Raw genomic sequence first — 23,016 nt, forward strand, 5'->3', positions numbered from 1 at the left:
TGGCTAAGTACTTTCTTGTATACTTCTACATGGGGAGGGGGAGGGATGGAAAAGCTGTTTTTACAGACAAAAAATAGTGAAAAAAGGAACTAAATGTATAAAAACTTCCTAGGATGGAAATCCAAGGCACTTTTCTTGCTCAGAAGTGCGTTCAAAATGTGCCCGGTTTTCATTCAAGGAGACGATGAATCCTAAGCCATGCATGTCTTCCAACTGCAGTATCTTATGGCAGCCACTCTGTTGCATGTTCCTGCTGAATCATACCAACTTTATAGGTTCATAGGTTCATATTAGGCTATCTGCCCTAGGGCATTTATAAGCCTAGCCAGAGTGTGTTTGGCTTTCGCCACTCATTTTAAATTAATTTTGCTATGCCCTTTTTCGAGGTTAGTATACTGTGCCTCTGTCTAACAGTGACACAGAAGTGATACCCGGGGTAAACCTATGATCCCCCATCCACTCATCAAGATTCCTCTTGAAGAGAGTCAATGAGAGACTCTGCCTAACCTGGACTGGGGTTTTATTCCAGAGTGAAGGGAGCCTCTGGGTTATGAATCTGTCCCTCCAGCATGTCCTATTTATTTCAGTGCTGAGGTTCAAGTCTCTCGAGCACGTAGCTCGATGGGATTTGGATTTTCTGAGGTGCAGCATGTCCATTAATTCCGGGTTGGACATGGCTTTATACGTCAGGCACAGATCGTCTCTGAGCAGGCGGTATGCCACTGAGTAGAGCTGGAGTTTGTTTAACCGGGCAGCATATGGCATCTGTTTGAGCCCTTTGATCCTCTTGGTGAGGTACTTTTGGGGTCTTTTCAGTTGCTGTAGGTGTCTGGTAAGGTACATCCCAAAAGGGGCATTGTACTCAATTATGGGCCTGATGAGGGATGAGTAAAGAGGCACGATGACCTCCCCTGATCTAGATGTGAATCCCTTCATGATTAGGTGGGCTATGTAAAATGTTTTTCTAACCACTTTGGCCAAGTGGTTGTCAAATAAGAGATTGCTATCAACTTGGGTCCCCAGGTCCCTAATTACTTCTTCCGTACTTAATGGATTACCACCTATGTGGTAATTTGTGGGCACTTTGTTTTTGCCAAAGGGGATGACTATACACTTTTTGGCATTTAGCTTGAGGCCATGGCTCTGGCACCAGTTGTCTGTTTCTATGATGCCCTTTTGGAGGATGCTTGTGTTGGCTGGAGAGTCGATTATAGCGCCCAGTTTGCAGTCATCTGCGAACTTGGTCAGCCACATTCCTTCCGTGTTGGCCTGTACCTCTGAGAAATATATACTGAACAGGAGAGGTCCCAGGACTGAGCCTTGTGGGACGCCACTTGTAACTGGTTTGGAGTCTGACATGGCTCCAGCAATTCTAACCATGTGGGTTCTGTCCTTGAGCCAGTTTGCAACCTATCTAGTGACATAGGAGTTTATATTTAAGCTAGTGAGCTTATCTATAATGCCTGAGTGGGGTATTGTATCGAAGGCTTTTGCGAGGTCCAGGTAGGCTGTGTGGACCACCTTCCCCTTGTCAATGGCCTTGGTGACTGTTTCAAAGAAATCAACCAGGTTTAAGAGGCAGGATCTGCCCTTAACAAAGCCGAACTGGGTAGGATCCAGTGTCTGTAGGTCTCCAATATCTTTTTTTATGAGGTCCATGATGATCCTTTCCATAGCTTTGCAGACCAAGCTAGTCAGGCTTATGGGGCGATAGTTTCAAGGATCCGTTGAGGCACCACCTTTGTGGAGAGGGACCACTGTTGCTGTACGCCACTCTTTGGGTACATATCCTGTGGTAAGGCTGAGATTGAACAGTAGTTTTATGTTTGGGTTTAGCTCTTCCTGGAGTTCATGTAGGACGCAGCCCGGGACACTGTCTGGTCCCATTGATGCTGTGTTTTTTGCTTTGGAGAGGGCGGCTCTTACCGGAGCATCTGAGATGTCAGGGGGGCAGCACTCTGCTGGGATAGATATTTGCCCTTTTGGTGGGGGGGAGAAGTTTGCGCTGAACCGGTCAGCTAGGATGTTGGCAATGTCTGCGGGTTTGGTGTATTTTTTGTCATTTTGGACTAATTCTGAGCATATCTGGGAATTCCCACCCAGGTTCCTAACATAACTAAAGAAAGCCTTGTGATTATCCTTAGTGTCCTGTGCAATTTTTCTCTCTAAGCTGGCCTTAGAAGATTTTATGAGTGCCCGTAGTTTTTTGCTAACACTGATCAGAGATTCCTTCCCTTTTTGGGATTTTGCTCTATCATGTAGTAGCTTCCTCCTTCTATTGTATAGTTTGTTTATGGCTGGGGTCCACCAGATAGGACGTCTGCCTTTGGAGGATTGGGTCTTGGTTTTATTTGGGATTGCATGATCCATGCATTCCTGAAGGTGTTAATAGAATGTGTTTATAAAGGATTCTGCGGTACTTCCCCATTACAGTAGTAGCCATGACTAACTTGTTGACCTTTCCCTTGGGGAAAGTATACAAACTACAATTAAAGTGTTGGAACCCACTATCTATTTTCAGGCCCTGGAAGCCCACAAGGGATGCAGCTGCCAGTGCTGCCATACTTATATATTTTTAAGACCGCTATATTGCTCTTTTTTGGCCCTGCAAATGTGACAGCAGAACTGATTAGTAACTAAGGAAGGCATTAATACTGTTAGCACTGTGGACCTGGTATCCAGATTTCACACATCAGGTTTGAAAGGCTCACTCAAAGTCACAGATCTAAAAATGGAAGCAAACTCATTGTTCAGTAATCTGTCAGAATACATCAGAATTTCCTGTACAGCAGCTGGAAATAAAAGTGCTGACTCACTAGTAAACCTTCTAATGAAGGCTCAGTACCCTCTACCTGAAAACTGGTGCCCAGCTGTGGCACACAAACTCTATAAAATGTACCTTTCCACTGAAGTAACTATTCCAGTTTCTGCCTCCAGAGGAGCTATCACAAGCGGAACAATAACTAGGGCAGGTACTGTGGCAGGGTTGAATGTGTCCAAGCTTCCCTGGGAACAAAACCCTCAGGACTGGGTGGGAATGGTAGGGTTATCCATGATGAAGGTATAAATCCCTATGTCACAAGATGGGTTGCCAACTGGCTTACTGAAAGAACTCACACTGTGAAAGTAGCAGACTCCAAATTAGACTTCAGACCAGTGACAAGTGGAGTACCACAGGGTTCAGTCCTGGGTCCTCTCCTGTTTGGTATCTACTTCTCTGAAGTACAGGCTAACACAGACGGTCTTTGGCTAACTAAATTCGCAGATGACTGCAAACTAGGAGCCATAATTGAAACTTCTAACGATGTGGAAATCCTACAAAAGGGCCTCACTGAGACAGATGCCTGGTGTCAAAGACATGGTCTCAAGCTCAATGCCAAAAAGTGCATTGTCATCCCTTTGGTAAAAATTCTGTACCCATGAACTACCACATAGGCGGTAGTCTACTTAACACTGAAAGTGTGATAAGAGACCTTGGGACACAGGTGGACAGTAGTCTCTCCTTTGATAATCACATCGCCAAAGTGGTCAGGAAATCCTTCTACATGGCACACCTCATCACAAAAGGTTTCTCATCCAGAAAAAAAGAGGTCATTGTTCCCCTCTACTCATCACTCATTAGACCCATTATAGAGTACAACGACCCTTTTGGTATGTACCTCACAAGACATCTACAACAACTGGAAAGGCCGCAAAAATACCTCACAAAGAGGATTACTGGCCTCACACAGATGCCTTACGCAGACCGTCTCAAAAAACTCCAATTTTACTCCGTCACATATCGCCTACTCAGAGGCGATCTCTGCCTAACATACAAAGCTATGTCAAACCCAGAGCTGTTGGACATGCTCCACTTAAAGAAATCCCAATCCCTCCGAGCTACACGCTCTAGGGACCTAAACCTTGTCACCACAATAAACAGAACATGCTGGAGGGATAGATTCCTGTCCCAGAGACTTCCCATACTCTGGAACAGACTACCTATCTATGTCAAACAGAGCTCCTCATTAGCACTCTTCAAGAAAAATCTTGATGATTGGGTGGGTAATAGGAAATTCACCCCGGGGACACCTCTGTGGTTCTGCTTGACAGGGGCACAGGAAAATAATTTTCTTGGGTGGCGAAAGCCAGGGTACATTTTTGGCTAGGCTTGTATAGGCCCTAGGGCCAATAGCCTAGTACCTACCTATGACTTGCTTTTCAACTTGATTTTTTTTTCTTTTACTAATGCCTTTCTGGTCATCTCTATTTTACTGCACGTGAGCTTTCTGAGCAAATCTTTAAAGTTTCCCTATGCTTGGAGCAAAACATCTGTCTGCCTGGGCAGGAAGGATAGATGTCACATGCCCCAGATTTAGTAATTTCCTATACTCCAAAGCAGTCTTAAGATTTCTCATTTAGTGATAAAGTATCCGACTTTTACAATGTTCACAGTTACAGCATGAGTTTCTTCAAGACAAAATATGCACTACAAATGATAACCATTTGGGGAATTTGCCTCCTACAGACCAATTGTTTTGTGGTATTTTGGAGGATGTCATTAACCCTGGGTGAAAATCGCTTAATAAATTTACCAGAAAACAGGTAAATGCCACAACAGGATACTTTTCATGAGTGGAGATTTGCTTGGAAGTGAAAGACTGACTTGTGAACCCACTCAATCACAAAAAATGAACAGAGGATAGGATTCGTTACTCTTCCTTTACTGCCAAGTTTCTGGCCGACATCTTTGGTGTGTGTGTGTGTGTGTGTGTGTGTGTGTGTGTGTGTGTGTGTGTGTGTGTGTGGCAAGAGGAGAGGGAGACAGTTCCTTGCACCTAGTCTTGGAATGCCTAACTGCATTTGAAGTCTAAACTCCACTTATGGCCAGGTCATGTATATACACAATACACTGCAGCAGGACACATATGATGATCACCACATATTTTTGTTTAAAATACTGTGATAACCAAACTACCCTGCAATGCCACATTTATGATATGAATTAAACTTCTGCAAGAATGACAACCTTTGTCTAATCCCAAATATATGCAGGTAAATGTAATTCCTAGGACCATCAATTTTATCCTTATTTTCAATTCTTCATTCCATTCTTCAATTTCATTTAACAAGAATACAGATCTATTCAGTACTAAGAACTGCTGCTGCAACCATACACGCATCTCAGCAAGTTTCATTTCAACATAACCCTGTGATATAATAAATGAAAGGCTTTGAAAAGAAAATTGTTATGCACTTGGAACAATATTCCCTTAACCTTACTATCCGATATTTCACCCCAGACTACACCAGTAAGAACATTTTAAAGGAAACATGAAAGGCCTTGTCTTGCACCCAGCACACACAACTCAAAATAATTTTTTGTGAACTTCAGAGAGATAAACCGCAAACAGTCAATCCCTCCACTGTATCAAAAATGGACTAAATCCATCCAGTGGCCTACCTCTTTGGCAATTCTCATGACAACTACAAATAAATGTGGTAAATTCTTGCATTTTAGACATTTCTTCTTTCTCTCACGCCTCCATAATAGTTTCTTCTTATTTATGCACTGTTGAATACTTCCTGTTTTGGATTTGCCCCCTCCAGTCCCTTTGATTACCTGCCTTCCCCAATCTGTTTAACCAGCATCCACTTGCCAACTCAGTGAGGAATTTCCTGCATTAATTTATGTCCTTTTCTAGATTTACTGCTGACAAATTTCCACAAACCTTGTACTTTATAGAAAGCTGATACGTGAATATTAGGCTAACTGCCCTGAAGGGCCATTTTAAGTCTAGCCATTAACCCAAGGTCAAAAAAGTACAGTTTTGTACCTACCATAAATGTAGATGTCCGATAGGTATGCATCTGCAGTCCTAACATATGGGTTGTCCTGCCAGGCAGCCCTTCGGTCGGCCGGATTCCAAAGTCTGGGTCTGGCCTCGGTTGATGTCGCACTTCACCCGACGTCATAGCTGCTGTTTATTGGGTATAAAGGCATCAGCCGATGCCATTTTCCTCAGTGTTTCTTGCCCCAGATGCCCTCTAGGAAGGCTAAATTTGGATAAATGCAAATAATTCCAAACAGTAGAGAGCAAACAAATATATATATATATATATATATATATATATATATATATATACACATATATACAAACAAATACACCATAATAGTTTCCCCCAGCTAGCTAAAAGAGGGGTAAATACCCTAGGAGTACCACAGAGGGGAAGGAGGGTGGGTAATCCTGACTGCAGATGCATACCTATCGGACATCTACATTTATGGTAGGTACAAAACTGTACTATGTCCTTCAAGGATGCATCTGCAGTCCTAACATATGGGTAGAATACCATAGCCAAACTGGGGGAGGAGGCACTAAGATAAAGATGGTGTCGTTAAGATCCCTTGCAAAACAGCAGTTGCAAAACCTGCTCAGGATCTAGAGTATAAGGGAAGATTATAATACTTGGCAAATGTATGCACGGAGCTCCAAGTAGCAGCCTCTAAAATGTCTTTGGTAGCCACACCTTTTAGGAAAGCTGTAGTGGTGGCTGTAGCTCTTGTGGAATGAGGTCTGATATTTTCAGGAGTTGTCTTTCCATGAAAAGAGTAACAAAATCGAATACGATTTCCTATCCATTTTGAGATTGTCTGTTTTGAGATTGCTTTCCCTTGCATTCCTGTTGCATATGCTACCAGAAGCTGGTCAGTTTTTCTGCTGGTCTTAGTTCTGTCCAGATAGTAGCGTAATTGTCTGTGCACATCCAAGGTATGTAGCAGTCTTTCCCCCCTGTTCTGTGGGTTGGGGAAGAATGTAGGTAAATGAATTGCTTGGTTCAATGCCACTCTGGAGACTACTTTTGGCATAAAGGTAGGGTTAGTTCTCAGAGAGACTCTATCCTGATGGAAGATTAGGAAAGGTTGCACTGCCATTAATGCCTGTAACTCAGATACCCTTCTTGCTTAAGTGATTGCTAGCAGGAAAGCAGTTTTCCAAGACAAGAACTGTAGTTCTGCTGTTGCTGCTGGTTCAAAAGGGGGAAGTGTTAACTTTTCCAGCACAAAGTTGAGATCCCATGTAGGTAAAGGTGGTTTCCTTGGAGGTTTTACATTTTTGATTCCTCTCAAGAACCGCCTGAGTAACGGATGGGAAAAAACAGGAGGGTCCATGTTGTATTCTGCTGAAATTGCTGATGCATGAATCTTAATGGAGGAGTAGGACAGGCCATTGTGGAACAGTTCTGCTAAGTATTCCAGGATGTGTGCTATGTTCACCAATGAGACATTTTCTCCTTTGGTTGCACACCAAATGAGGTATCTTTTCCACTTGGCTGAATAAGTTTTCCTAGTGGAGGGTCTTCGTGCCTCCAAGATAATGTCCTTAACCCTCTGAGATAAATAAGGGTTATTTTGTTTTATGCAATATTCCAAGCAGCTAGCTGCAGAGTTTTCAAGTTTGGATGTAGGATCTTGTAGTTGTTCTGTGTTAGAAGCAAGAGACATAGAGGTAGATGCCATGCGCGTGTCCGTGACATGCTTCTCAGCAGTGGGTACCAATGTTGCCTCGGCCAGTCTAGAGCTATCAGGATTATCCTTGGCTGATCCTCTCTGATCTTCATTAGTACTTGGTACATCAACGGAAGAGGTGGGAATGCATATGCTGTCAGGTTTTTCCAGCTGAAGGAAAGGGAGTCCACCCTCCAAGCAAGTGGGTGGTATGCTCTTGTGCAGAATTTCTTCAATTGGTGGTTGCGTGGGGAGGCGAACAGGTCTATTTCTGGCAGTCCCCATTTCTTTGTTATGGCTTTGACTATGTCTGGATGCAGCATCCATTCGTGAGCATCCGTGGTAGTTCTGCTTAAGGTGTCTGCTAGAGAATTTTCTTTTCCTGGTACAAATCTGGCCTGAAGTTGAATGTTGAGATTCAGGGCCACATTCCACAGGTCCATTGCCATCCGGCATAGAGGATATGAGTGTGTACCTCCCTGTTTGTTGATGTACCACATGACTGTGGTATTGTCCGTCCCTATCAGCAGATGACCCTGTTGAAGTAGTGGTCTGAATGCCTGGATCGCATGTTTCACTGCCAGCATCTCCTTTAGATTTATGTGTAGTCTCAGCTGTTCTTGGGTCCATAGGCCTTGTATACATTTGTCCACCATGTGTGCCCCCAGCCTAGGTCTGAGGCGTCCGTGGTGATGGTCTGGCTTGGATGAGGTTTTTGGAAAGGCAATCCTCTGTTCAACTGACAGGCCTGAGCCCACCACAGGAATTCTTGCTTCAGGCATGGAATTATTGGAAAATGGGCTTCTAGACTGTGCTTGTGTTGAGACCATACATTCCTTAGGTACCATTGTAACTTCCTCATATGCAGCCTGGCATGCGGAATCAATATTATGCAGGATGCCATGTAACCCAGGGCTTGCAGGACATTCCTTGCAGTAAGCTGAGTTTGTTTTGTTAATGTCATGAAGTAACCTGGTAGTTGCTTTTGTTTTTCTTCTGTGAGAAAAGCCATCTGAGTTGATGTGTCCAGTTCTGCCCCCAAGAAGGTTATCCTTTGGGATGGTACTAGTCTTGACTTTTGCATGTTGACTGTGTATCCCAAGGCTTGCAATAGTTGTATGACATTTTCCAAATCTTTTGTTAATTTTGCCTTGTTGTCCGCTTGTATTAGGCAGTCGTCCAGGTATGGGTAAATTTGAATTCCCTGAAGCCTGCAATAAGCAATTACTGATGCCAGGCATTTCGTGAATACTCTGGGCGCAGTAGATAAGCCAAAGGGCAATGCTGAGAATTGATAATGCTCTGATCCTGCAAGAAATCTGAGGTGTCTTCTGCAATCTGGTCGTATAGGGACGTGCAGGTATGCCTCCTTGAGATCTAGAGTCACCAGCCAAGACTCCTTGCCCAGCATGGGAAGAAGCTGCTGGAGGGTCAGCATTTTGAATTTTGGAACAATGAGGTATGTGTTCAGTGCGGACAAGTCGAGAATAGGTCTCCATTGATTTTCTTTTCTTGGCACAAGGAAAAGCCTGGAGTAAAATCCTTGGCCTTGTTCCATTGGTGGTACCTTTTCTATAGCTCTCATAATTAGTAAGCTGTTGATTTGTTTTAGAGCTTCTGTTTTTTGGCTTGGTGGCAGGTTTGGCATTCCCCTCTTTTTTGGTAGAGTGTGAAAGTGAAACCTGTAGCCCTTGTCTATTGTTTTTAAAATCCATTTGTCTCCTGTAATGTAATGCCAGTTGTCTGAAAATAAAGCTAGCTTTCCGCCCAAGGGAGCTTCCAGTTGTTCCCTGGTAGGCGGTACCAGAGCCAAGTCATTGTGTCTGTCCTGTGGAAGTGGTTGTAGTTGAATCTGTGGCAGTGCTTCGCTGGTTGGTAGGTTGCCACTGACGTCCCGTGTAGGCACCCCTAGATTGATTTCTGCCTCTTGGGCGTCTATTTCTGCCTCTGTGCGCTCTGGAGCTGTCTGGAAAGGACCAATTCTTCGAGGGCCAATTTCTGCTAAACCTCGGAGGTTGGACCTGTAAGAAATCCTTGACTGTTTGGACAGATTTTGCTTTTTCTTCCACCTTCTTTAGAACCTCCTGCGCAGGGGAGCCAAACAAACTTTGTTTCTCCATGGGAGCATCTAGGAGTTTTGATTTGACATGGTCTGGTAATGATTGTTCTTTTAACCATGCATGTCTTCGAATCACTGTTCCAGTCATAGCTGATCTAAAGGAAGCCTCCAGTGCATCATAGCCACATTTTAAGAAATGGTTACTGACCTGCTGAGAGTTATGTACCAAATCCTGAAGAGACTTGCGGTCTATAGGTTCAGGAGAGGACAGTTTTTTATTTAGCTGGTCTAACAAAAATTCCCGATACTGAATCATGTGAAATTGACAGTTTAAGGCCCTAGCCGACAGAGCAGCAGAAGTATAAACCTTTTTACCCCATCTCTCTAATGCTCTAGATTCCCTTTCAGAGGGAAGAGGGTTTTTGGCAGAAGCAGCTGCCACACCTTTAGGGCCCTGTGAAATGGTTTCAGGGTCTGCAACAGGAGCCTTATACAAATGGTAGTGTGTGTCCGGGACCCTGTAATATCTGTCAGGCTTGGCACGGGCCGGAGGAAGAGAATCAGGTGCAGTACAGGCATCATTAAATGCATCATCAACGACTGTTAGTACTGGAGGAATGGCTAAAGGCCTATGCTGTGGTAAGTGTAAAAATGTCCTTAGCCTTTTCCTTGAATCTGAAAAATCCTGGCCCTGCCATTGGAAGTGTTCCCTCATAGCATGTAAAGTTTCCCCAAAAGAAAATTCTTCAGGAGGAGAAGCAGAAGGAATGGAGTCTTCTGTATCAGAATCCTCATAAGGAGAATATGGGCCTTCCTGAGGGTCTGAAAAGTCTGAGCCATCCGAGGAATAGTCTGTAGAGACAGGTTCCGGGGGTTCAGTCCTAGGCCTCTTATCAGAAGGGGGCTGAGAGGCCCTGTCTGGGTGAGGTTGGGATCCCCTGATCAAAGAAATGAGATCCTCAGCCAAGCTGAGTATTTGAGAACTAGAGGTAGGCCTATGTGAGGGAGTTTTAGCAGGTAAGGCCTTAGAAGATTTAGCTGCTTTAGCCCTGGCAAAAGCCTTTATGGACATAGAAGCAGGGGGTCTAGCAGCCCCACGTGCAGGGGTAGAAATGTCTAAAGGGATAGTGTCTGACAAGTCCTGGGTGCCTGCTACTGTAGCAGTAAATTCAGTAGCCGATTCAACCATGCTATGGGAGGCCTCGGTTGTAGGAGGCATGCTTTCGGCCGAAGGAAGAACCGAGGACTCGGTTTCAGCCGAAACCGAGACACTCGCGGTTGGCCTGACCGTGGTTTCAGCCGAAACCGCGGGCCGCGAGTGTCGGTCCTTTTCCTTGCGCTTTTTAGCTATTTGAGAAGTCGGAGTTTCCAACGGCATTTTGTAAGCAAAAGCGGGACCAAAAAACTCCTCGGCAAACTCCGGCCGACGTCTAAGTGTCCGTCGGTTGAAGGAAGCACAGGCTAGACAAGCTGAAACGTCGTGGTCTGGGCCTAAACAAGGAAGGCAGTAAGAGTGGAAATCCTTATGAGGTATTTGTTTCCCACAAGTTAAACAATTATTTACTTTTTCTGACATCGGCTGAGGCAAGAAAGAGTCCCCAACGGGGTACTTAGCTTTTTAGAAGTCTTCGGTAGTAGAAATCTCTGGATCTGACCGACCGGCACTTGCGAACAGCTTCTGCTTCGGGCACCACGCGGCAAGAAAGACTGGGGAAAATGGCGTCGGCTGATGCCTTTATACCCAATAAACAGCAGCTATGACGTCGGGTGAAGTGCGACATCAGCCGAGGCCAGACCCAGACTTTGGAATCCGGCCGACCGAAGGGCTGCCTGGCAGGACAACCCATATGTTAGGACTGCAGATGCATACTTGAAGGACATCAAACCATGCACCCTGTGTGTCTATGAGGTAAAGACCTTAACCACTATGAACCCACAGAAATTATACTCTGGCTGCCCTGTGACATCACACTGGACCCTAAATATCTTTCTACCACAACAGCTTCTCAACACCAGATCTTCACCCATTCAAACTGTATGGGGGTCCCCTTGCATTGTGCCCAAATTTTCCAGATATTACAAATACCAACCCAAGTCTCCCCCGCAAAAAAGAATTGTCGTACCCTTGGTGGATGGGATCTATGATGAAAAAGGAGAATTAAAATGAACGGTAAATAGTAAAACCTGTACTGCTTTAAAAGTTACATCAGAGTATCAAAGATGACAATTCAAACAAAATCATGGCTACTCTTTAACACTTACTTAGTTTCAACAATAAAGAGGTGTACTGGAGGTGGGTTCAAATTATTCTACCATGGTGTGGATGGTAGGAGAAATGGGCTAGCTGTCATCCTGAAGGAATAGTATGCCAGGAGTGTTTTGGAGGTGAAAAGAGTGTCTGATAGAGTGATGTTTATAAAGCTGGAAACTGATGGCGTGATGATGAATGTTGTTAGTGCATATGCTCCGCAAGTTGGGTGTGTGATGGATGAGAAAGAAAAATTTTGTAGCGAGTTGGATGAAGTGGTGGAGAGTGTATCCAAAAGGGAGAGAGTGATGATTGGAGCGGATTTCAATGGGCATGTTGGTGAAGGGAACAGAGGGGATGAGGAAGTGATGGGTAGGTATTGCGTTAAGGAGAGGAACACAGAAGGACAAATTGTAGTGGAGCTTGCAAAAAGGATGGACATGGCCGTGGTGAATATGTATTTTAAGAAGAGTGAGGAGTATAGGGTGATGTACAAGTGTGGAGGAAGATGTACGCAGGTGGATTATATCCTATACAGGAGGACCAGTTTGAAGGAGGCTGGAGACTGTATGTGAGGAAGCAGGGAGTACAGTTGACGAAGGTGGATAAATTTAAACACTTGGGATCAACAGTTCAGAGTAATGGTGAGTGTGGAAGTGAGGTGAAGAAGAGAGTACAGGCAGGGTGGAGTGAGTGTGTCAGGAGTGATTTGTAACAAACAGGTACAAGTAAGAGTGAAAGGGAAGGCCTATAAGAGGGTAGTGAGGCCAGCTATGTTATATACATTGGAGATGGTGGCATTGACAAAAAGGCAGGAGTCGGAGCTGGAGGTGGCAGAGTTAAAGATGTTAAGATTTGCACTGGGTATGACTAGGATGGACAGCATTAGGAATCAGTATATTAGAGGGTCAGCTGAGGTTGGACAGTTTGGAGATAAAGCCAGAGAGGCGAGATTGCATTGATTTGAACATGTGCTGAGGAAGGATGCTGGGTATATTGGGAAAAGGATGCTAAGGATGGAGCTACCAGTTAAGAGGAAAAGAGGAAGGCCTAAGATAAGGTTTATGGATTTGGTGAGAGACGACATGTGGGTGGGTGGTGTGACAAAGCAAGATGCAGAGGACATGAAGAAATGGAAACAAATGATCTGATGTGGCGATACCCTAATGGGAACAGCCGAAAGAAGAAGAAGAAGAGTACTTTAGTAAGTTTCTCAAATATGGTCTGCCTACTGCCTCTGTGAGATCCAGCCTTTAAAAAGTAGTTATCTGTGATGTTGCTAACTGAAAATAATGATGTCTGATTTCAAATACAGCTTTAATGCCCAAGTAACGCAGGCCACATCTTCATGTATAGTAGTCAGTGTAGCCAAAATACTCCTATAAATTACTCTTCATTTATTATTTATATTCTGTCATCTAACCACAAAAGTAAAACTTGCACTTTATCAGAAATGGTATACTACATAAATCTGATGTAAAAGGCTAATGTAAAACAAATTTATTTCTCTTTTTACACTAAAAAGTAGTGAAAGAAGCAACTATCAATATACAACTAACCTTCATAGGCTTGGTGTACAAGGTTGAAGAGTTGTTCTGCTTTGCTTTTCAGCTCAGGGTCTCTGTGCTTGTCAGGATGGTACAGCATGCAAAGTCGGCGGTAGGCTGACTTCAGTTCTTCCTGTGTTGCCTAGAGAAAGACAAAGTACAACTTTGTGATGTACTCCTCAAAACAGAAGATCTTCAAGAGATACTACTGCTGCAGTATTTTAATACATGGGCTTGTATTCATACGGCAGTCAGATTTTAGAACAACTGTATAACCCACAACAATGCTGCTCTTGTCATCAGTCTATGAGTGGTTCTTATAAAAACAATGTCCTGGATCATCTGAAGTTTCATACCAAGAAACTTACAACTTAACAATTAAGCATTAGTGCAATAGCCAATGACTAGTACTTGTAAGCTTACAACATACAAGTAGACTGCATAAATACATTAAGAACACAGATTCAAATTCCAAAATAGATGGTAGGGAGCACAGTACCAATACTACGGTATCAATCCCTTGAAGATCTCATGCTTGGGCGAACATCTCACAAAACTGTTTTTTTTTTTTTTCTTTGTAAAGGACTCTTGCAGCAGTAAAGATAAAGTCCTGAACAGTCTGCAAGATTAATCCAAAGTAATGGACAGCTAACCCATGATAAACTGCGGTGCTGCCTTAATAAAGCTGGTTTCAGTTCTGGACTTGGCATCTAGCATACTGTACTTGGCAAACATTTAGAGAGATTACAATGGTTTTAGCTTCCTACGGTGCAAGTGGAAAAGCATGTTTAAAATAAGCATGCAACATCTCCCTGATACAGGGAAAATGGTTGTCCCAAGCCCAGATGGACCGATGAAGAGGTGGCTGACCCATAGCTTATGATGGCTGAATGGGCTACACCAGAGGAATCTGGAGAAGTGAGTGGACTGAAGATGCTACAGATTTACCTATCAGCTGAAGCATTGACTGAGCAAGTGCTATTTGGTACGTTTTTTTTTCTTTCTTTTTACGTATAACGGGAGATAAAGCAGCAGAAGTATCCATGCTGTAACTGAGGAGGAGAAGGAGATCCCAAAGGTGGTAACTGTTAATAGAACAAGTCAGTCAGAAGGTAAGTTTGTCAAAAAAGGTTGACAAGCAGCACTCAAATACACATTCTTTACCACAGTAATGCACAAGCAGCACACTAAAATAACTACCTTTTTTTAAGACAATAAATTTTGTGAGGAAGGGTTCCTCACTGTGGACTTTGTCAGAACAAAGTTAAAAGCTGGCTGCTGCTCCTGTGAAGTCTATGAACTGCTTCTTCACAAGGCGGCAAGAAAGTACTAGGAAAAGCTTAACTAATATTGTTGATTTTTCTCCACAGTGCTGTTCAATCAGCAAATCAGTAGAGGGAGATAGAGATTTTGGAAGCTGGTTGAATGCTGTGTACTGGGCAGGACACAACTCATACAGCCTAAAGGCTACTCCAGCAGTGAGAACGATGAACATGCTTCCCTTCTTATTTGCAGAAGAAAGTACAGTTGTGTACCTACCATAAATGTAGATGTTCGAGTGTATTCACTGTTGCAGCCATAACTCTTGGGTTATCCTGCTGGCAGGCTACCCGCAGTCGGCCTGAATTCCAAAGTCTTGGTCCGGCGTCGGTTGCTGTCACCTCTTCCCTGATGTCAGTGCGCCAGGGGTATAAAAGATGCAGTTGACGCTTCAGTTTTTTTTGCCTCAGATGTCAGGTGCCCCCAAAAGAGCAGGCTAAATAGATTATGCCAATAAACATGCATGCACTAAAGTAAACATTTCCTTCATCTACAAGCAAATACACCACATAGGTTGTATAGAATAGAGAAATACAGATAAGACCCAGCAAATGAAAGGGGGATGGTGGGAGGGTAACCTGGACTGCAACAGTGAATACACTCTAACATCTACATTTATGGTAGGTACACAGCTGTACTATGTTCATCATGTTTCACTGTTGCAGTCATTACTCTTGGGTTGAATCCCAAAGCTGAGGATGGATGGCTGGGCTAAATAGGATTAGGAGAGGCTATGTGGCCCTGCAGAACTGCAGTGGCAAAGTCTGCTCTGGATTTAGAGTAAAGAGGTAAGTGGTAGTGCTTTGTAAAAGTGTGCACTGAACTCCAAGTTGAAGCCTCTTAGATGTCTTTGGTTGGTACTCCTCTGAGGAAGGCTGCTGAAGTGGCTGCTGCTCTGGTAGAATGTGGCTTAATGCCCTTAGGCACTGATTTGCCATGCTGTGAAAAGCAGAAATGAATGCAATGGCCTATCCATTTTGAAATAGTCTGTTTTGAGATAGCCTTTCCTTGTGATCCTGCAGCATATGCCACTAAAAGTTGCTCAGTCTTTCTGAAAGCTTTAGTTCTGTCAAAGTAGAAGCGTAGCTGTCTGTGCATGTCCAAAGAATGCAGATGTCTCACCCTTGTTCTGTGGGTTTGGATAAAAGGTAGGCAAGTGAATGGTTTGGTTAAGGGCCACACTGGACACCACCCTTAGGCATAAATTTAGAGTTTGTCTTCAGAAGAAACCCTGTCTGGATGGAAAATGATAAAGGGTTCCACAGCCATGAGTGCCTGTAACTCCGAGAATCGTCTTGCAGAGGTTATTGCTAGGAGCAGAGCTGTCTTCCAGGATAAGAATTTTATATCAGCTGTTGAGGCTGGCTTAAAAGGAGGCAGTGTGAGTTTTTCCAAGACATAATTGAGGTCCCATGCAGGTACTGGTGCTCTCCTTGGAGGTCTTATGTTTTTGGCCCCTCTGAGGTACTACCTTATTAAGGGATGAGAAAAGATAGGTGGTTCCGTATTGTAATGGGCTGAAATGGCAGAGGCATGAATCTTAATTGATGAAAAGGATAGGCCTTTGTCCAGCATCTCAGTTAAGTATTGTAAAATCTGAGGTATATTTGGTACAAACGTGTCAATTCCTTGTTCTTAGTTCCAAGCACAGAATCACTTCCATTTTTCTGCATAAGATTTTCTGGTACTGGGCCTCCTGGCCTCCAAGATAACATCCATTACAGCTTTGGAAAGAGGAGTGTTCTGAATGGCTACATTATCTGCCATGCTGCCAGATTTAAGGTCCTGTGTTGGCTGTGCAGGATCTGATTGTTTTGTTGGGTCAGTAAGTGAGAAGTTTGAGGCAATGTCCAGGAGGGACCTTGACACAAGTTCTTTAGGATTGGGTACCAGTACTGGCGTGGCCAGTCTGGGGCAATCAGTATCATTTTTGGCTTCTCTTGTCTGACCTTTAGGAGTACCTTGGGGAGGTACCCCGGGGAGAAGCAAGGTGATCGGAGCCGAGGAGGAGGAGACCTGGAAGCCGAGGAGGGAGAAGCCCGCTTAGCTGGGGGGGCAGAATGCGGAGGCCTCGGTCTGCCGCTTGTGGTGCTTCTCCCTCCGTTTCTCCCTCCTGGCCTCCCAATCCTCCGGCGCTTTAGTGGGAGTTTGAATCCCGGCTGGAGGAAGGGGGGCAGGAGTGGCCACCACCACAGGCTGGGGAGGTGCCACGGGAGTAGCAGAGGCCGAAGCCGACTCCGGGGGCAAAAGTCCCGCCAGGACCAGCTTCGACCTCCTCTCTTTTCAGTGCCCTGGGGTTGAACCCTGCACAAATCGTGCATCCTGAGGACAGGTGTTCAACCCCAAGGCACCGAACACACCGAGTGTGGCCATCCGCCGGTGAAAGCTTATGGCCACACTCGGTGCACTTAGAAAAAATGGGCTTTGGGGCCTCTGACATTTTCTTCTCAAGGAAAGGACTACACAAGCACACCAGGCCCCAAAACACAAACAACACACACACACACTACGACCAGCAAGGGCAGGAAACACTAAAAAAAAAATAAAAAAGGAATAAAGTTAACCTAAAAGGGATCCTAAACACACACACGAGTTAAAAAGGAAAGATTTTTCTGTTTTTTAAACAAGTTTTTGAGAACTTATCTGAAGTTGCCAGGAGCTCTGCAATCCAGCTGTCTCTTCTAAAAGCGGAAAACTAGATCTGAGGTCAATTGGGGTTGGCAGGGGATTATGGGTGAGGGAAGGAGCTAGGAGCTCGGATCCATAGCTGTATAAATAATTGCCGGCTCGGATCCGATATCGGATCCAAGATCCACAGGTTGCTGACAAATGAAGTCCCTACTTCAGATTTAATGTTTCCAAGCTGTGGCAATGTTGATTCCAAACACTTTTTAGATACTATTGTAGTTTCCATATATGCAGTCTGGCATATGGAATTAGCAGAATGCAGGATGCCATGAAGCCCAAAGCCTGCAGAATTTTTCTTGCAGATAACTGGGTCTTTGTTGCCAACATTTTGAAGTAAGAAGTCAGTTACTTTTGTTGGTCTGGCATGAGATAAGCCATCTGGGCAGTTGTATTTAAGCTTGCACCCAGGAATATTATCTCTGGAGAGGGTACTAGTTCTGATTTATTTTCGTTTACTGTGTACCCTAGGCAAATTAGTAATGTTTTTACAAACGCCAGATGCTTTAGTAGAATGTCTTTGTTCTCTGCTTGAATAAGGCAGTCGTCCAAGTAAGGATATATTTTAATTCCTCTTTGTCTGCAATATGCAATTACTGGTGCCAGGCATTTTGTGAAGACCCTGGGCGCAGTAGATAAGCCAAAGGGCAGTGCAGAGAATTGGTAGTGCATTGAGCCAGCTATGAATCTGAGGTATCTTCTGCAAGATTGTCTGATTGGGACATGCAGGTATGCCTCTTTTAGGTCCAAAGTTACGAGCCAAGCCTTCTTGCCCAGCATGGGCAGTAGCTGCTGCAGAGTCAACATTTTGAATTTTGGAACGTCCAGAAATGTGTTTAGAATAGACAGGTCTAGTATTGGTCTCCAGGCTTTGTCCTTTCTGGGCACCAAGAAAAGTCTCGAGTAAAATCCTTGTCCCTGCTCTTGTTGTGGTACTTGTTGAATGGCCCTCATGTCCATGAGGGATGAAACTTGCTTTTCTGCCTCTGCCCATTGACTGTGTGGCACGTCTGGCATACCTTTTGCCCTTGGCAGGGTGTGAAAGTGGAACCTGTAGCCCTGAGACACTATGTTCAAGACCCATTTGTCCTGGGTAATCATGTGCCAATTTGGTGAAAAACGTGCTAGTTTTCCCCCTAAGGGGGCTGCCAAAAGATAAGTGCTTGGTTCTGGCAGAGGAAAGTCATTGGGACTGTTTCCTGTATAGCTGTGATTTGTCTTCTCCGCTTTTGGAGGTAGAAGCATCCCATTGTTTAGGCCTGTATGAGCCTTGGGGCTGGGATCTGCCTCTGGGGCGTCTGTATCTGTCTCTTTGTGGCCTGTCTGACACTGGAAAGGACCAATTCTTTGTAGCCCAGTTCCTGCTAAATCTGGGTGGCTGTACCTGTAGAAATCCTTAACTGTCTGCATGGATTTTGCTTTATCCTCCATTTTCTTCAACACCTCTTCCGTCTTAACACCAAACAAAGTATCATGATGTAATGGAGCATCCAATAATTTTGCTTTAACATGATCAGGCAGATTCTGTTCCTTTAACCAAGCATGCCTTCTAATGACAGAACCAGTGAATCAAAACCACATTGCAAAGTATGTTTTCCCACTTGTTCAGCTGCATGCAATAAATCCTGCATTTCCTTGTTATCAGAACATTCAGAATTTGGCATTTTCTGTTTAAGCAGTGACATTAAGTATTGCTGATATTTAAGCATATGAAACTGACAATTTAAAGCCCTTACAGCCAAGGTAGCAGAAGTGTAAACCTTTTTCCCCCATCTGTCCAGGGCCCTAGAATCCCTATCAGAGGGGACAGGGTTTTTTGCAGTGGAAGCCTTGACCCCTTTGGGACCCTGAGAAATAGTTTTTGGGTCAGCAGCAGGGTTTTTATATAGAAATTTATGAGAGTCTGGAACCCTGTAGTATCTGTCTGGCTTAGCAGGTGCAGGGGGTACAGAGTCAGGAGACAGGCTGGACTCGGAAAATACATCATCTACAATGTCTAGAACAGGTGGAATAGCAAGAGGTCTGTGCTGAGGTAGTAAAAGAAAGTCTCTGAGCCTTTTCTTAGATTCTGAGTAATCTTGGCTCTCCCAGTGAAAATGCTCTCTCATGGTATGCAGGGTTTCCCCAAAAGAATAATCCTCAGGAGGAGAGGCTGAAGGAATAGATTCTTCAGCATCAGAATCCTCATAGGGAGGAAAAGAGTATCCCTGTTCAGAAGAGGAATCAGAGGAAATTGAAACCTGATCAGAAGAGTCATATTCTGTCTCTTGCCTAGGCCTCTTATCAGGAGGTGGATGGAACCCCCTGATCAAAGTAATTAGGTCTTCGGCCATTTTAAGCATTTGTTTCTTAGGCATGGAAGTCTATCCAGGAGAATGCTGTACTTGTTTCTTTGTCTTTAGAGCTGTTTTAGTCTTTGAAGCGGAGGTTGGCTTGACATATAATTGTGTAGGTCTGAAAACACCCTCAGAAGCAGATGCCTGCTCTGCGGCTCCGGACCCATCTGAGGGAATAGTTTCCAAGAGTCCAATACCTTGAGTATCCAGAGGCCTAGTCGGCTCCACGTGGGCGTCGAATGCAGCCTGTGGCTCTGAGGTAGTGGGCGTCAGGGCTGCGAAAGAGCCTCACTGAGAACCAGCGACTGGCCTAGCGGGGGCCTCGTCGTCGGTTTTGGACTGCGGATGCCTGTCCTTTTCCTTGCGCGTTTTATAAACTCCGGTCATCGGCTGTTCCGACGGCATTATATAATTAAACCTTTGGCCAAAGTAATAAAGGCAAAATCGTACCGACGATTAATAGTGCGTTGGTTAAATCTAGCACAAAACCGACAGCTAGCAAGTCGTGATCAGGGCCTAGGAGAGGAATACAGTAAGAATGAAAATCCTTATGAGGTATTTGCTTCCCACAAGAAATACAATTGTTAACTTTTTCTGACATCGGTCTGGAGCAAGAAAAAAGTTTCCCCAATGGGGTACTTAGCTTTAATGAAGACTTTGGATCTGAAATTCTATGTAGAAAATCTCAGGAGTCGGCCGACCGGCACTTGCGAACTGCTTTTGCTTCGGGCACTGCGCGGCAAGAAAGACTGAAGAAAATGGCGTCGGCTGCATCTTTTATACCCCTGGCGCACTGACGTCAGGGAAGAGGCAACAGCAACCGACGCTGGACCAAGACTTTGGAATTCAGGCTGACTGCAGGTAGCCTGCCAGCAGGATAACACAAGAGTAATGACTGCAACAGTGAAACACGATGAACATCATGCACAGCTACTCTCATTTAAAATTATATGCTTACTGTTATCCTCATGCCAATCTTGTACAGCCCTAGATCACTCCAAATGAAACATTTCTCAGATTATGCTTTTGAACATCTTCCATTTTACTGAATGAAAACTACCTTTAACTGCTAACTTACTGCACTTTAACATCAAAGCAATAAAATTGATTTGGAGAGAACACTGATTTAAATTCCCGGAAAATAGGAGCTAGATGAAAACAGGTTGTTTGTAGTCTGTAATATGAATGACGTGACAATGTGTTTCACTGTGAAAAGACCTACACTAGAGAGAGGCATTTCAACTCAATTTGCCACATATTCTTCCAGGCTGTGCCTGAAAATAGTCTCACACTATATGTTAGTTGCATGTTATCCAAAGTAGTTGAACCAAAGTCAATCAATGAATATCAATCAGATTTAAGATGCAAAGTGTGTTTTCTAAAAGTGCAAGAAACTATTTTTTTCTGGTACAGGGCATTGGATCTAAAGGTAGCAGAAAGAAAAGAACATGAAAATCTCTTTTAAAGCAGCTAAAACACAAACTAAATTTTTCTGAAGGGTAAACTAGTGGAAATCTACAGTAATATTCAACAGGATTTCTCTTAGATGTAAAATAAAGATATCCAACTGTCAAGTTTGGTAGGATGAGGACACCAACCAGACAGCCTAAATATGCAGCTAAAACAAATAACTAGAGACAATGCTGTATTTCTGCATCATCCAGATTTAAAAAGAACAGCCTCACGGGATGCAAAGTAAACTTTACAGTTTTTGTTTCCGACAACTGACTTTGAACACTGACAGTGAGAAGTTAATTTGAAGTCCGATCTGCCACAGTTGTTGGTAGTGCAGGTGTATGTAAAGGATCCCACTACACTTGTTGGAAGAAAGAAAGAAAAAAAAAAAAAGGGTAAGAGTAGAGCAAGTTTCCCAGTTCCCTGGCCTAACCTCCCCTAGTCAGTATGAATGCCACCTCAAGTCTCCCTTGAGAAGAGGACACTGGCTTAAGATAAATAACCTGGTCAACAAAAGAGAAAATAAAATAAATACTTCTCAGCTCCTTACAATTTTAACAGGACAAGACAAGTGATCTGACTCACTCAAGTTTATACTGCTTCTACAGTTTAGCACTGTACTACAAATAAATTAAGCTCTCTGCTGAACAAATGAGGTGGGAGTGTAGAAAGGTGTTCCACAGTGACCTTCTCCAATCAGGTTAATGATTAACAGCTTAATGTGTTATTGATTAAGTAATTGGAAAGAACAGTTTCATTTTTCATGAATTTTGCATTCAATAAAATATTAGATTGGCTGTTTTATCATATCTAAATGGTTAAGGTCACTGATTCAGTATTTCAGTCTCTCTCCATTTCTCTCATGCTCCTACTACAGGCCGAAGAGACAGGGAATACCTCAGTACAGTACAACAAAATGCAGATGCCAGCATAGTTATTCACAAAAAAATGGAAATAACACAGTTGTCAGAATTCACAAAAAAGGAAACAATATAGAGGAAGAAAACACTATTACAAGAGAACATAGAAGGGATTAAAAATAGACAACTAAATACCCTGAAGGGCATTAGCACTCACCTTCAGATCTAGTCAAAAGAATCTAGGCATACTTCACAGCTATCACCGAATTTGCCTCATATTTTTCTCATACCCCCTCCTAAAACTGTATGTTTTTTTCTCTAACAAAATGGTATGGACTACATAATGACAGACATTCGAGTTTCAGGCTTCATATCTTTCAGAAAATGCAAAAACGGTTATTCTAGCAACTTCTAAGTACATAAAAGTAATATTTAAAATCTGTCCTTGATTTTAGGTCTTTGTCCCCCAACCATTATTTTTTTGGCTCTGTCCCCAGTTTTTGTGCTAAAACATTGAGAGCCAAGTTAATCTTGGACTGGCAACTTAACAGAAAGGGAAAACGGCAGATGTGTGTATCAAATTAGTCCCCATCAGATATCCAAATTTGTTTATATTAAAATTAGGGTGACACTAATCAGGTTTAACCACAATTCAGCGTCAAAAGCTATTCTAAGTCTGATAACTTCAAAGAGAAGCTTATTTTTATACACACAAGCAAGTCCAATGTCTTCATAAGTTTACTGATTGAGTTACTGATTTCTTGGAACCAGTTAAAGTGAGGTGTGGAACCTTTCTGTGTAGCTACTTAATGATATTCTGCTTCTGTAAGAACACATCAGAACGATCTGTTGCGAAGAAAAGACTGGCGAGTCTCTTGGTTAAGAAATCATAAGACAACACTAGAACAGTGATGCCAGTGAATAGCAATGTACAGTTGTGTACACTTACCGAGTGTATTCACTGTTGCAGTCATTACATCTGGGTAATCTGCTGGCAGGTTGCCCTCAGTCGGCCCA

The 23,016-nt window shown here is 43.6% G+C and overlaps 1 protein-coding gene across 3 annotated transcripts in view; it reads right to left on the minus strand.

The window, feature by feature from the left end:
• Window positions 1-23,016, minus strand: part of DNAJC11 (DnaJ heat shock protein family (Hsp40) member C11) — a 1,614,167-nt gene that overhangs the window by 1,377,270 nt on the left and 213,881 nt on the right. For 2 of the 3 annotated variants that reach the window (XM_044056434.1, XM_044056435.1), the window contains one exon: window positions 13,356-13,485. The exons of the other annotated variant lie outside the window; for it this stretch is intronic. In XM_044056434.1, the coding sequence (XP_043912369.1) occupies window positions 13,356-13,485 (130 nt within the window). The remainder of the gene's footprint in view (window positions 1-13,355; window positions 13,486-23,016) is intronic. 3 annotated transcript variants of the gene reach the window in all.

This window comes from Protopterus annectens, chromosome 14.part0 (genome assembly GCF_019279795.1).
Source record: "Protopterus annectens isolate FY-2018-M chromosome 14.part0, PAN1.0, whole genome shotgun sequence".
Taxonomy (NCBI): domain Eukaryota; kingdom Metazoa; phylum Chordata; order Ceratodontiformes; family Protopteridae; genus Protopterus; species Protopterus annectens.